The 14,379-nt window shown below is 53.0% G+C and overlaps 3 protein-coding genes across 5 annotated transcripts in view; all 3 read right to left on the reverse strand.

Moving 5' to 3' along the window:
- The window catches only part of CHIR-B6 (immunoglobulin-like receptor CHIR-B6), a gene marked incomplete in the record, with an annotated part of 141,313 nt that extends 136,706 nt beyond the window's left edge, over positions 1–4,607 (reverse strand). For 2 of the 3 annotated variants that reach the window (NM_001398082.1, NM_001318406.3), the window contains 1 exon segment: positions 4,519–4,561. 3 annotated transcript variants of the gene reach the window in all.
- Positions 2,674–4,550, reverse strand: LOC107049488 (platelet glycoprotein VI-like). The gene is made up of 7 exons (XM_040654509.2): positions 4,487–4,550; positions 4,378–4,413; positions 3,982–4,260; positions 3,590–3,901; positions 3,332–3,472; positions 3,197–3,234; positions 2,674–2,826 (listed from the first exon to the last, which is right to left on the reverse strand). The coding sequence occupies exons 1-7, from the start codon at positions 4,515–4,517 to the stop codon at positions 2,689–2,691; spliced, it is 975 nt and encodes a 324-aa protein (XP_040510443.1). The 5' UTR covers positions 4,518–4,550; the 3' UTR covers positions 2,674–2,688.
- Positions 4,608–10,787: 6,180 nt separating the features above from the next.
- On the reverse strand, positions 10,788–12,611 carry LOC107049796 (platelet glycoprotein VI-like). Its single transcript, XM_040653991.2, has 5 exons — positions 12,590–12,611; positions 12,513–12,516; positions 12,085–12,371; positions 11,387–11,698; positions 10,788–11,264 (listed from the first exon to the last, which is right to left on the reverse strand). Exons 1-5 carry the CDS (start codon positions 12,609–12,611, stop codon positions 11,104–11,106), a joined length of 786 nt encoding a protein of 261 aa, XP_040509925.1. The 3' UTR covers positions 10,788–11,103.
- Positions 12,612–14,379: the final 1,768 nt, after the last annotated feature.

Raw genomic sequence — 14,379 nt, forward strand, 5'->3', positions numbered from 1 at the left:
CAGAGTAAAGTTGAGAGTGGGGAGTTACAACCTGGGTAGCATTGGCACAGGCACTAGGGTAAAGGTGAGAGTCAAAACGAGTGACAGTATTGTCCTCGTATCGCTATAAAAAGTCCAGAACATACCCAAAGACAATGGGTTGGTAACAGACTTTGTATGGAAGTGTAACAGAGCTATGGAAGTGTTACATAGTTTTGGAAGTGTAATGGAGCACTGGAAGTGTAACAGAGGTATGGAAGTGTAATGTAGCTATGAAAGTGTAATATAGCAACAGCGTCAGAAGACTGTGAGCCTGAGATGCTCAACCAATGAGTGCCAGGAGAGGCTTTACCTGTGTCGGACCCAGGGTGCATAACGGAATGCATTTCACCCACTGGTTGCATAATATCTCCCTGATCAGTAGGGGGCATGCTCCCATTACTGCAATAAGGAACAAACTGCTCATCAAAGAGACCTTGGCCTGACTAGAAACTGCTGATCTTGAGCGTGTTTCTCACACCCTTTCCCCTTTTTGATGCAGGTGAACCCCTCAAGAGTGCAAAGGCCCATGAGGCCTGCGTGATGTGACCTCAAATCCCAAACGGCCCTTTCACCCCTTGTCACGGAGTTATCTAGATAGATCTGTGCTCGTCACAGGGGGGCAGTAGGCTCGCGGGTCCCCCTGGCTTCCTGAGGAAAAAAAAAAAAAAAAACGGAGCAGCAGCAACGATCTAAGAAGGAGAACTTATTTTACTAACTACGACGTTGGAATGCAAGATGACACGATATAATACAATCTATTTGGGAGTAAGGATAATAAATAAAATGAAATGAGAGAGAGCGAAAGAGCGATAGAGAGAGAGAGAGAGAGAGAGTGAGAGAGTTTCCGAAACCGAAAGCCTTACTTGATGAAGGCGCCCGGCTTGGAAAGCACACCCACTCCTCTCCCGGCAGCAAGCGAAAGTGAAGAAGCACCGCGCGCAACCAGATGACGTATCTTCCGTGATGTGTCTTCCTTCTGTGACCGTGAGGTCCTCTGGGACACGTAGTTCTTCTCTTTTGTCCATGATGTTATGATGTGGAATACCAATAGCAAAGTTGCAAAACCATGACACAGCTCTACCCCAGGAAGGCTCCATGCTGTGACAGGCCCGAGCAGGGCCAAGCCATGGCTGCCTGGGAAATGCCAGTGCTGGGCTGCTCCCCTGTTCCTGAGGAGCTGAAAAGGGGCACTGTGTGCCCTTCCCCACCGGGAATGCCTTGGGCTCAGAACCACACAGCGCGCGCTGTGTTGGGAGCAGCGCTGCTGACAGCCCAGAAGGAGAGGCTGTCATTCAGCACACTGCTGATGGAAGGCTGAAATCCTGGCAGGAACCATTGGCAGCCCTGCAGAGCCAATTCTCCTCTCCTCTCCTCTCCTCTCCTCTCCTCTCCTCTCCTCTCCTCTCCTCTCCTCTCCTCTCCTCTCCTCTCCTCTCCTCTCCTCTCCTCTCCTCTCCTCTCCTCTCCTCTCCTCTCCTCTCCTCTCCTCTCCTCTCCTCTCCAACCCCTCACTCTTCTTCTCTCTCTTTTTTTTTTTTTTTTTTTTTTTTCCCCTGCGTTACCATTTCAGTTTTTTCAGTGGTTTGGAGACGGTTTGCACCAGTACATTGACCTTCCGTTCATCTGTCCTTCTCCGGCTGGATCTCCTGCTCCAGGGGCTGCATTTTCTCCAAGAATTTGGGGAATTTTTCAGAAAAGTTTGGACAAATACATCCACAAATGATAATTCTACCAGAAATGATGACAAAAACATTTGGAAATGGGAAATCTCCTCCCAGAGGTTGGTGAAAACCCTTCAGATCCAAGCATTATCCCCAAAAGAAGGAATGAAAACCTTCAGAGGTAGAGGAAGGGTAAAACTTCCAGAAATAGGAATTCTCCCTCACAAAGCAGAATGAAACACTTTGGAATCAGAATTCTCATCCAGGAATGTGGGATAAAGCCCTCCAGAAATGGGAATCCTGCCCCAACACCACGGTGGGTCGGGTGCTGGTTTGGGATGTGGAGCTGGAGATGCGCACACGGGAGGGACATGTGTGTGCTGTGGGGACAGACGAGGCGCTGATGTGGGGCACATGGTGAGGACACACGTACACAGTGAGGACACGGATAGTGCAGGCACAGGGAGCAGATGTGCACCGTCCCTCTGAATGGGTTTGGAGGGAGGTGAATCTTTCTCTGTCTCCTGAGTCGCACCTCTCCCAGTCAGCTGGGGTGGATACGACGATGGAGTCAGCCAAGGCTCGGAGCAGGAATACACATCCATTTGTGGAGAGCTTCTCTTTGAAATCAAACGGCTCCAAAGCAATGCTTTGGAACGAAGAGCTGTCCACAAAGTGTTGCTGGTCACCTCATGCGTTCCTTACCAGTCTCAGAAAGCATGCTAAGGACACACGTGCACTACTGTGCACATATACTGGTGCACATATATGCCACACACGTGGCATCGCACAGACAGAAAGGAACAGAGCTAGTCACGGAGTGCACATCTGTGTACAACTGTTGTGCACATGTGATGGTGCACACGCAGGTAACATATGAACACATGCAGTGGTACCTGTATGCAGTGCACACGTGATGGTGAGCACACACAACACAAGTGCACTGTGCATGCTGGAAGCACGTGTGTGCATACAACACACGTGTTTGTGCACATGTATGGAGGCATCAGTGGCGCCCCCCAACAGCCACCTCGGTGTAGATAACAGAGGACTGTGGGGCGGCGGGGGGGCTGGGGGGCTGTGTGCTGGGGGTCACAGCTTGCAGCTCCAAGTAGGTCAGACCCTCGCTGTCACTGGAAGGCACCTGTGGACACAGTAGGAATGCAGAGTGCCACCATGGGGGTCCCAAATGTGATCTGGGAGGGACACCCCACGGGTGATGTTTGGGGTTCCTACTACATGGCGTGAAAGTGCCCATGGGGTCTGAGGGGTGTTTAAGGATCAGAGGGGTCAGGGGGATCAGGGGGCTCAGATCAGGGTCCAGGGTGTTTCCTTGATGCAGATTTGGAGTTCCTCGTGGGCTGAGTTTGGGGGTGTGCTTAACATTAGGGCAAAGCATGAGAGGGTGGGGAGTCCCCTGGGGTCCCCATGGACAGAGTTTGGGGCTCTATGTGGGACTGGGAGCACTTCAAGGATCAGATTGGGATTTGGTGCTCCCTGACCCAGTCACTTACCTGGAACTCCATGGTCTCAGGCTTTTTGGGGGGGGCACCTGTGTCAAAACACAGAGTGGAATGAGATTATGGGGGAGCCTGAGGGACGTTTGAGGGGATCTACTGAGAAATAAGGACATTTAACCCCTTCCCCACCAGGGCTCTCATCTCTCTGTGTCCGACGTCTGCGGGCAGAGAGGAGGAAGAAGATGATAAGGACGAGGATGAAGACAAAAGCAGCAGTGCAGCCACCAACCACTGCCACCACCAGGTTCCCATGAGAACTGCCTGCAGCACCTGTGGGGTCGGAATGTGTGGGTTATCAAATCCCCAACCACCACCTCCATGGGGAAGGGAGGTGACACAGCCACTCATGGGTGGCACCAGGTGTACCCAAATGGGGATGAGACCCACCTGGGGGTGCAGGTGTGGGTGTCACCTCCAGCATCACGCTGTCCCCAATGGGTGAGGACATGAAGGCGTAGCGCCAGGGGCGGTAGGAGCACCTGTAGGTGCCACTGTCAGCTGGGGTCACCCCAAAGAGGGTGAAAGTGGCTGTGCCCCCACCACTGGACTCCTGGCGCTGGATAGGGTCTGAGCTCCCATCCTTGTGCAGGAGGAAGGTGGCCCCATAGTCCTTGTTCCAGCATCGGATGGTGACATTGGTCCCTGTTCCCACATGTTGCTCAGGGTGAAGGGAAATGCTGGATGGGGGATACCTGAGATCTGCATGAGGGAGGGGACAGCAGTGGGACACGGTCCTGTGGGGAGCAGCCAGAGCCATTTGCTGTCCCCAGTGTCCTCACCTGTCAGCACCAGCTCCACGGGGTCACTCTTCACTGACACCTCGGCTGACTCAGACACCCGGTACTGACACCGATAACGACCTGCGTGTTCCCGCTGTGTGCTAACAAATAAGAACTCGGCCACGTCCTGCTCCTTCTCCTTCCCCTTGTTGTACGACCAACCTCCTTCCCGGTACAGCCAGACCCAGGCAGCCAGCCGGGGCAGGTGGCACCGCAGGGTGACAAGGTCCCCCAGGGACACCCCCTGGCTGGGGTGCAGTGACAGGGAGGGTTGGGGCACTAGGACAGGGGACAGCAGTCAGCCTTGTCCCTGCACACCCTCCTGGGCCCCTCTGCTCTCCCCCTCCACTCGCACCCCTCCCTCTGTCCCCATTCTCCCCCTGTCCCCATACTCACATTGCTGTGCCCTGCTCACTGCCACCAGCCACCAACCTGCAATAGACACGGTCCAGGTCCCACACAGTGCCACCAACCCCCGTGGCACCACGTCCCCATGGTCACTCACCGAGAATGAGGGCCACCGCCAATGGTGCCATAAGGCAGGAGCAGCTTGGGGACAGTGAGACTGCAGTGGGGAAAGGAAGTGGCCAGAGAGCTGCTGTCAGTTCCCCTTTCTTTTTCAGGATGATATGATGTCACCTCCTGATGTGGACATATTAGCACATAGGAGTGGTTGCACTGTGGGGCCCTTCTGGGGAGGGACAAGTGGACAGATGCACTCTGCACACTGCGCCTGTTGAGGTGCCCCACACGCTCTCAACCCTGGGCTGTCATGGTTCATGGCTGCTGCAGGAGAAGCGTAAAAGATGACTGGGTGGAAAATGAGGAAGAGAGAGGAAAAGAAAGGAGAGAAATTGGAGAGAAGCAGAGAAGGAACGTAAGAGAGAGAGATGCAGGGAGGAAAGCAATCATGGTCCATTTTGAGGAGTTGCAGTGCTGGTGCAGAAGGGGGGATGAGAGCGCTCATGCAATGATTGAAGTCACCACCTGGCAGAAAGGAGACATCAAGAAATGCAGCTTCTCTGGTGTCACAGAGTTATGTAGATAAAGCTGTGCCCGTGACAGGTCCGGAAATGTCTGGAGGTGACCTCTCAGCTCTCCCCCAGGAAGGCTCCATGCTCTGACAGGCCCGAGCAGGGCCAAGCCATGGCTGCCTGGGAAATGCCAGTGCTGGGCTGCTCCCCTGATCCTGAGGAGCTGAAAAGGGGCACTGTGTGCCCTTCCCCACCGGGAATGCCTTGGGCTCAGAACCGCACAGTGTTTGCTGTGTTGGGAGCAGTGCTGCTGACGGCCCAGAAGGAGAGGCTGTCATTCAACACACTGCTGATGGAAGGCTGAAATCCTGGCAGGGGCCATTGGCAGCCCTGCAGAGCCAATTCACTGCTGAACGGAATAGCACTCAGTGAGGCACCGTTGAAGACTTAGTTGTTCTTCTCAGCACCCCTTTTTCCATCCAGCTTTTAAACTCTCCATCGAGCTCACAATCTCTCCAGCATTTCCCCTTTCATCACCAAACGGGGGAAATCAGCTCTCCTGCCCTTCCCCTCACTGCTGCTCCCACACACAGCCCTCCCACACACAAACTTCCTCTTCTCCCCCACTTTCTGGCAAACCCCACAACCCCTCTCTCCTGATCCAAACTCCTGATTCCTGGGTAGGAAAGACATTGCTGTAGCTCTCTCTATTAAAAAAGACTATGATCGTGTGGAAATTAATGAGGGTGATGATAGGGTTGAGAGCATATGGATCAGAATAAAAGCAAAGGCCAACAAGACTGGCGTTACTGTGGGAGTCTGATACAGGCCACCCACCCAGGATGTAGAGGTGGACGAGAGGCTTTATAAACAGTTGGGTGAGGTCTCTAGGTCACTCCCCCTTGTTCTGGTGGAGGACTTCAACTTCCCAGACATCTGCTGGAATTATAATACAGCTGACAGGGAACAGTCCCGGAGGTTCCTAGAGGGTGTGGGAGGTAACTTCCTGACACAGCTGGTGAGGGAGCCGACCAGGGGAAGCAATATCCTGGACCTGCTGTCTGTCAACAGAGAAGGTCTGGTGGGGGATGTAAAGGTTCGAGGCTGTCTGGGGCAAAGTGATCACAAGATGCTAGATTTCTCTATCCTTGTTGAACCACGGAGGGGAGTCAGCAGAACTGCCACCTTGGACTTCCAGAGGGCGGACTTCAAGCTCCTTAGGACCATGGTGGAGAGGGTCCCTTGGGAGGTAGTTTTTGGAGAGCGTGGGAGCCCAGGAAGGCTGGGAATATTTTAAGGAAACAGTTTTAAAGGTGCAGGACCTGACAATCCCCATGTCACGGAAGATGAACCGACGGGCAAGGAGGCCGGGCTGGCTGAGCAGAGACCTTTGGCTGGATCTCAAGAACAAAAGGAACGTTGATGGTCTCTGGAAGAGTGGGCAAGCTACTTATGAGTATTACAGGGATGTAGTGAAGCTGTGCAGGGAGAAAATTAGAAAAGCCAAAGCGCAGCTAGAACTGGGCTTGGCCACTAAAGCAGAGGAAAACAGTAAATGCTTTTATAAACACCTTAGCAGCAAGAGGAAGGCTAGGGAGAATCTCCATCCCCTGTTGGATGCCGAGGGCAACCTGGCCACCAAGGATAGGGATAAGGCTGAGGTACTTAATGCCTTCTTTGCCTCAGTCTTTAATAATAAGACTTGTTACTCCCTGGGAACACAGCCCCCTGCGCTGGTAGATAGGGATGGGGAACAGATTAAGCCCTTCATGATCCATGACGAGATAGTTTTGGACCTGCTGTGAAAGCTGGATTCTTACAAGTCCTTGGGACGGATGGACTGCACCCTGGAGTGCTGAGAGAGTTGGCGGGTGTGGCTGCCAAGACACTCTCCATCATTTTTCAGCTGTCCTGGCTAACCGCAGATGTCCCAGTGGATTGGAAACTGGCAAATGTGACACCCATCTTCAGAAAGGGTCAAAATGATGATCCTGGTAGCTACAGGCCTATCAGTCTCACCTCGGTGCCAGGAAAGGTCATGGAATGGATAATCTTGGGAACCATCATGGACCAACTAAAGGTCAACCAGGGGATCAGGCCCAGTCAGCATGGGTTTACAAATAATAAATCCTGTCTGACAAACCTGATTTCATTCTATAACAAGGTGACCTGTTTAGTGGATGAGGGTCCGGCTGTCGATGTGGTCTACCTGGGCTTCAGTAAGGCCTTTGACACTGTCCCCCATAACATTCTCGAGGAGAAGCTGGCTGCCCATGGTCTGGATGGGTGTATGCTCCGCTGGGTAAATCCATCTGGATGGCTGGGCCTAAAGAGTCGTGGTCAATGGAGCAGAATCCAGCTGGCGGCCCGTCACGAGCAGTGTCCCCCAAGGCTCAGTGCTGGGGCCGCTTCTGTTTAATATCTTCATTGATGATCTTGCTGAGGGGATTGAGTGCACCCTCAGTAAGTTTGCAGACGACACCAAGCTGGGAGGGAGTGTTGATCTGCCAGAGGGGAGAAGGACACTACAGAGGGACCTGGATAGACTGGATCGATGGGCCAGGGTTAACGGTATGAGTTTCAATAGGGCCAAGTGTCGCGTCCTGCATTTTGGTCACAACAATCCCAGGCAACCCTACAGGCTTGGGGAGGTGTGGCTGGAAAGCTGCCTGATGGAAGGGGACCTTGTTGTACTGTTGGACAGTCGGCAGAATATGAGCCAGCAGTGTGCCCAGGTGGCCAAGAAGGCCAATGGCATCCTGGCTTGGATCAGGAATGGTGTAGTGAGCAGGACTAGGGAAGTCATCCTGCCCCTGTACCCGGCATTGGTGAGTACCTCGAGTGGCATTGGTGAGTACCTCACCTTGAGTAGCGTGTTCAGTTTTGGGCACCTCAGTACAAGAAGGACATGGAGGTACTGGTGCAGGTCCAGAGAAGGGCAACGAGGCTAGTGAAGGGCTTGGAAAATCAGCCCTATGAGGAGAGGCTGAGGGAGCTGGGGCTGTTTAGTCTGGGGAAGTGGAGGCTGAGGGGAAACCTTATTACTCTCCTCCAGTACCTGAAAGGTGTTTACAGTGAGAGTGGGGTAGGTCTCTTCTCACTGGTGACAGGTGACAAAACGAGGGGAAAAAGCCTCAAGTTGCGCCAAGGTAAGGTTAGGTTGGACGTTAGGAAACACTTCTTAACAGAGAGGGTGGTTAAGCATTGGAATAGGCTCCCCAGGGAGGTGGTTGAGTTGCCATCCCAGGATGTGTTTAAGAGCCATTTGGATGTGGTGCTCAGACATATGATTTAGCGAAGGGTTCTTAGTGTTAGAGTACGATGGTTAGGCTGCGGTTGGACTTGATCTTTGAGGTCCTTTCCAACCTGAGTATCCTATGATTCTTTGATTCCAGATACCTGCTTCACAGAAGTGAAGAAGAACTGCATATCCCTGAGGACCTCACGGTCAGAGAAGGAAGATACAGCACAGAAGTCACGGGATCGGGCTCTGACAGCTCTCTCTCTCTCTGGTAGCCACGCAGAGGGCTGGGTGTGCTTCCAAGCCGTGCGCCTTCATTCAAGTAGGCCTTTCAGTTTTGGAAACCTTCTCTCTCATTTTATTTGATTTATTACCCTCAATTTCAATTAGATTGTATTATACTGTGTTATCTTGCATTCCGATATCATGGTAAGTAAAGTAAGTTTTCCTCCTTAGATCATTGCCACGGCTCCATTCTCTTTCCCTCTCTGAGCCCAGGTCCTGTTCCCCTACTCCTTTCCCTTTTCCCTTCTGTCTTGCTCCAATTTATAGGAGAGAGAGGAGGTTCTTTGAAATATGTATGCCTGGCGTGAGATTAAGAAACAACGGTTCAAATGTTGGTCCGATCAGTTTATTACAAATGTTAATAAGGGAGATGAAGAAAGGGGAGGACGGACACTATTACGGATTGGGGTGATGGGGAAGGGAAGGCGAGCGATAGAAAAGATAGAAAGAAGCAAGAATTGCGTAAAGCAGGGATAGTAACCACCAGGATCCGGCAGTAGTCCCGTTGCACGACACTCCGATGGTTTGAGGCCGAAGGGCAGGAGCAGCGAGGCCGGTCTTGGGCAACAAGAGGGTGCAGGTACTGGGTGGGTCCAGGAAGAAGCCGCAGAGTAAGCCCGGGAGGAAGCAGCATGTCTCAGGTAGCAGGGCCAGGGAAGTCCGTCAGCATACGGTCCGCAGTGAGGGATCTGATGGCAGAAACCCTCTCCTCATGGTTGTTGGACCCTCTTTTATCCTCCTTTTTTTCCTGCCTACAACACATCCCTGGGTGCTTGAGCAAGACTCCTGTGCATACCTCCTGAGATGGCCATCTTCCTCGAGATAAGTCCACACAAAAAGACCGTTTCCTGGCCATTAGCAGCAGCTTATCTCTCTCTCGTTGCCCCTGGCCTTGTCCATCTCTGCTCCTTAAAGGATTTCACAACCCTTAGCCAGGACCTGTCCATCAGTGTCCTCCAGACAGAAGATTTCTCTGCCTTTGCCCAGGACTTGCCTGGACTTGTTCCTCAGCAAACTTTGAGACAATCATATAAAAGAATGATCTCTTACACCTTCCCATTTTGTGGAGCCAGGGGGCCCACGGGACTACTGCCCCCCTGTAACGGGCATAGATTGATCTAGATTGATCTAGATAACTCCGTGACAAACATCCAGAATTGCAGGGCAGCCCTTGGAGAGGAGAAGCAGCGCCAACGCAGGGAAGGAAAGAGCCCTGAGAGCTGTGATGGCCCAGAGGGAAGGAACAGCTCAGCGCTGTGAGCAGCAGCTCTGAGGCTGCTGTACCGCTGAGAGCAGTTGTGTTGGAACACGCTCTGCTCACAGCTGTGGGGATCTGCACCCTTCGGGCCCCACGTTGGGCACCACAAGGACTGCGGTGCTGTCACCTAGGAGCAGCTCAGCACCACACAGCCCTGCAATCACTGACTGCCCTCAGAAAAAAAAAGGCAAAACTCTTTGGTTGAGATAAAATATATTTACTCAGGCAGAAAAGGAAGAGAGAAATAACAGTAATGCTAAGAATATGTACATGCAGACAAAGGAAGTGGTGCTCAACACAGCTGCTCACCACCCTCCAACCGATGCCAAAACCTGGGAAGGATTTAAGGGTCCCAGTGGGTCATTAGGGAGTTGAGGACAATAAAGAAGGATTCTGGAGTTAGAGTAGAATATTTAGGGATTAGATGGCACTACAAAGGATATGGGGTACACTGGTTAGAATTTGGGGATTTTAGGTTTGGGACATTTGGAGTTCTGATTGGCTAAGACAGAGTCACAGGGAGGGTGGTTCTGGGAGTCTGGGCTGGCTTAGCTTTGGGGCCCAAGTGTGGTTTTGCAGTGTCTCATGGTTTGAGTGCACCTGTGAGTTCTGAGTGGCGTTCAGGACTTGGGGTCTGGGGAGGCTTTGAGCTCAGGGGTCCGTAAGTCAGATATTGGGAGTCCCTATGCATGGCATTTGGAGGTGGCACTACGGCTTGGGGGTGTCCATGGGATCTGAGGGCTGTCCAGACGGTCTGGGGATTTCCTGGGGCTTTGTGCTGGCTGCAGTGTGCATGGGTCTGATATGCTCAGTTTTGGGGGTGCCGGTAGGGACTGAGGGTGTGTAGGGTTGGGAAGGCGCCTGAGGGTTTAGATCTGCGGCCCCTGTGATGTATATTTTTGGATTCTCGTGGGCTGGATTTGGGGTGTATATAATGCTCTGGTAGGCCATATGAGGCTGGGAGTCACTTGTGGTCCCCATGGAGAGGGTTTGAGGTTGCTGGTGAGGTTTGGGGATCCATAAGGCGCATGCTGGGATTTGGGTTCCCCAGACCCTGGCACTGCCCTGGAACTGCATGGTCTCTGTCTTTCTGTGGGGGCACGACGATCATCAAAACAAGGAGGGGAGCAGGGCGAAGGTCATGGAGACAGTGAATGGAGCGGGGACCATGAGGGGTATCAATTGTGCATGGAAGTGGAGTCGGGACATTGGACTTGTGGGTTTATCCACCTATACGGGATGGAAGATGAGGAAGGGCACACCATAGGAGATTGAAAAAGAGGTGGGAGAGGTAGGGAGGTGGATATGGTGTCAACATGGAGGCAGAGTACACCTGCAGGGAACAAAAGGGGTTCTTTAGAGTTTCAAAGCCATTGAATTTGTTCAGCTCCAGGGCTCCTGTCTCTTTGTATCCAGAGACTGCGGGCATCGAGGACAAAGAAGAGGCCGAGGAAGAAGACGAGGACGGCAGCGCAGCCCCTCACCACTGCCACCACCAGGTTCCCATGAGGTAGTCCTCCAGCACCTGTGGGGTGCAGGAGTTTGCATGTTGTCATCCCTGGCCACCACCTACACGGGGACAGGATGCGGTGACACTGCCGCGCATGGGTGAGTTGAGGGAGGTGCAAATGCGGGGATTTGGTCTACCTGGGTGTGCAGGTGTGGGTGTCATTTCCAGTGCCACTTTCTCCCCAAGAGGTGAGGACAGAAGGTGGCGGCCCTCAGGTCGGTAGGAGCACCTATAGGTGCCGGTGTCGGCTTGAGTTACCCCAGAGAGTGTGAAGGTGGCCATGCCAGCCCAATTAGTGTGCTGGCACCGGATGGGGACCGAGCGCCCATCCTTGTGCAGGCAGATGGTGCCCCCATAACTCTGTCTCCAGCACCAGATGGTGACGTTACTCCCCAACACCACAGGTTCCTCAGATCTCAGCAAAATGTTGGGTGGACGAAAACTGTGATCTGTGTGCAGAGGGCAGTGTCGTGGTTTTGTAATTTTACAATTGGTATTCCACATCATAACATCACGTACAGCCCTGGTAATTAAAGGGTTAATACTCCAGTTTCTGTGGCTAGACATCATTCCAGCTACCTGCTTCTCAAAAGAGAAGAAGAACTGCATATTCCAGAGGTATTTTTTTTCCTTTCCCTTCTCTGAGCCCAGCTCCCGTTCCCCCACCCCTTTCCCTCTTCCCTTCCAATTTTTGGGAGCCCGGGGGCTCTCGGGCCTACTGCCCTCCTGTCACAGGCATAGACTGATCTAGACAACTCCGTGACAGAGCAGGCAGCAATGAGACATGGCCCAGTGGGGACAGCTCAGGGCCAACCTCTGTCCCCAGTGTCCTCACCTGTCAGCACCAGCTCCACAGGATCGCTCTTCTCTGAAGTCCCCAGTGGCTCAGACACATGGTACTGGCACCGATAAGTCCCCGCATGTTTCCAACTTGTGTTACCGAAAGAGAACTCGACTGCATCCTGCTCCTTGTCCTTGTACTTGTTGTGTGTCCTACCTCCTTCCTGGTACAGCCAGACCCAGGCAGCTGGCTGGGGCAGGTAGCAGCGCAGGGTGACAGTGTCCCCCAGGGACACCCCCTGGCTGGGGTGCAGCGACAGGGAGGGTCGGGGCACTAGGACAGGGGACAGCAGTCAGCCTTGTCCCTGCACATCCGCCTGGGCCCCTCTGCTGGCCCCCTGAGCACACTCCCCTCCCCCAGTCCCCATTCTCCCCCTGTCCCCATACTCACGGTTCTGTGCCCTGCTCGCTGCCACCAGCCACCAACCTGCAATGGACACAGTGCTGGTCCCACACAGGGCCAGCAACCCCCGTGGCACCACGTCCCCATTGTCACTCACCCAAGATGAGGGCCAGCGCCATTGGTGCCATGAGGCAGAAGCAGCCTGGGGACAGCAAGACTGCAGAGGGGACAAGGAGTGACCAGAGAGGCAATCTCATTTCCTCTTTGGGGACGGGATGGAGACATAAAGTCTCCACCTCATGTGATAAATAGCCATCATGTGTGGTGGCACTTTTGGTTTCCCAGTGACAAACAGAGAGCACTGCACAGAGCCCCCATTGCTGTGTCCCACGCAGGCTGTCACCTCTCAAGTCCCCAAGGAGCCCCCATCATGTGGCCTTGCACTCTGTCCCCCATGGGATGCCAGACACAGCATGCATGGCTCCAATGGGCTGTCCCACATGGCATGCCACGTGCCATCCCCAGCACATCCAGCCTGCTGTCACCACGCACTTTGGGTAACACACTCTTTCCCCACTGCACTTTCCTCTGCCATCCCCACTGGTGACAGCAGCACAGACCTTTGGGGGCACAGTGACACCCACATAGACATGGGGCACCCCCTGAGGACACGCACGTACAGCGAGTATGCACTTGTAGTGTCAGTGTTTGGATAGATGCTAAAAACAGGGGTGTGCATTATAGTATACCCATATCTTGTGTATACATGACATCGTGCATATAGACATGGAGGCATGCTAGTAGGTTTGTGATACATGTGTACGTACATCTCTTTTGCCCATGTGACAGCAGACACACGTGTAATGTGTATGTATCATATTCATGCAGTGCACATGATGGTGGGCACACACAACACCCCTTGCAATTGGCATTGGTGATGTTCATTGTGCACCCAGCATACACGTTTTTGTGCACTAATGCACCTTGCACATGTGTTGTGTGTAAGCATGGCCATGCACCGCTCTGGTTTTGTAGATCTTTGGGTTGGATTGGGGCAATTTGGTCTGTCCCAGAAGAATGGTGATGGAATTTTGGAGTCGCTTGGGAATAATTGGAGGTTCTCAGCTGGTGGTATGGAATTCATGGTGCGTAAGGAAGAACTTTGGGGTGAGAAAGGAGCATTTGAGGGTAACTGATGTTATCCAAGGGCAACTGATGTCATCTACATGGACTTCCACGATGTCTTTGACAAGGTCTCACACAACTCCCTCATCCCTAAATTGGAGAGATATGGATATGAGCATAGGGCTGTTCTGGAGAGAAGAAATTGCTTGGAAGTTCACAGCCAGAGGGCTGTGATGGGATGGGGAGGGGAGGGGAGGGGAAGGGAAATGGAGAGGAGGGGAGGGAAGGGAAATGGAGGGGAGGGAAGGGAAAGGGAGGGGAGGGGAGGGGAGGGGGAGGGAAGGAGGGGAAAGGGGAAAGGGAAGGGAAAAGCTTTGCTCTCTTTTCACAGTCAGGAAGACTCCCAGACTACAGTAACCTTGGTCCTCACCCTCAGTAAGCCCAATGCCAACACCACCAGCTGAGGACATTCTGCACACACATTCGGTCTCAGTTTCTCCAGTGAGATTCCTTCCAGCTTGATGGCAATGGGCTCTTTTTTGTGGTCATCCCCAGGGGCTCCCCATCCTCATTTTGATATTCTTTTTTGGTGAAAGGGTGAAACTGAGGGGCAGCTTTATCATCACATCTAGATTTTGTATCTCCCATTTCCAGCCATGGGCAGTAGCAGGCCACTTCCTAGCAACACACACGTACCTGTTCCCTCGCAGGTCTGCCACACTCGGACACCACATCCTCCTCCTCCATGTCAGCAACAGTTATCTGTAATTGATGCTCTCTCACAAAGGCCTCATGCAGATGGTTCTGCAAACTGTGCTGTGC

This window comes from Gallus gallus, chromosome 31 (assembly GCF_016699485.2).
Source record: "Gallus gallus isolate bGalGal1 chromosome 31, bGalGal1.mat.broiler.GRCg7b, whole genome shotgun sequence".
Taxonomy (NCBI): domain Eukaryota; kingdom Metazoa; phylum Chordata; class Aves; order Galliformes; family Phasianidae; genus Gallus; species Gallus gallus.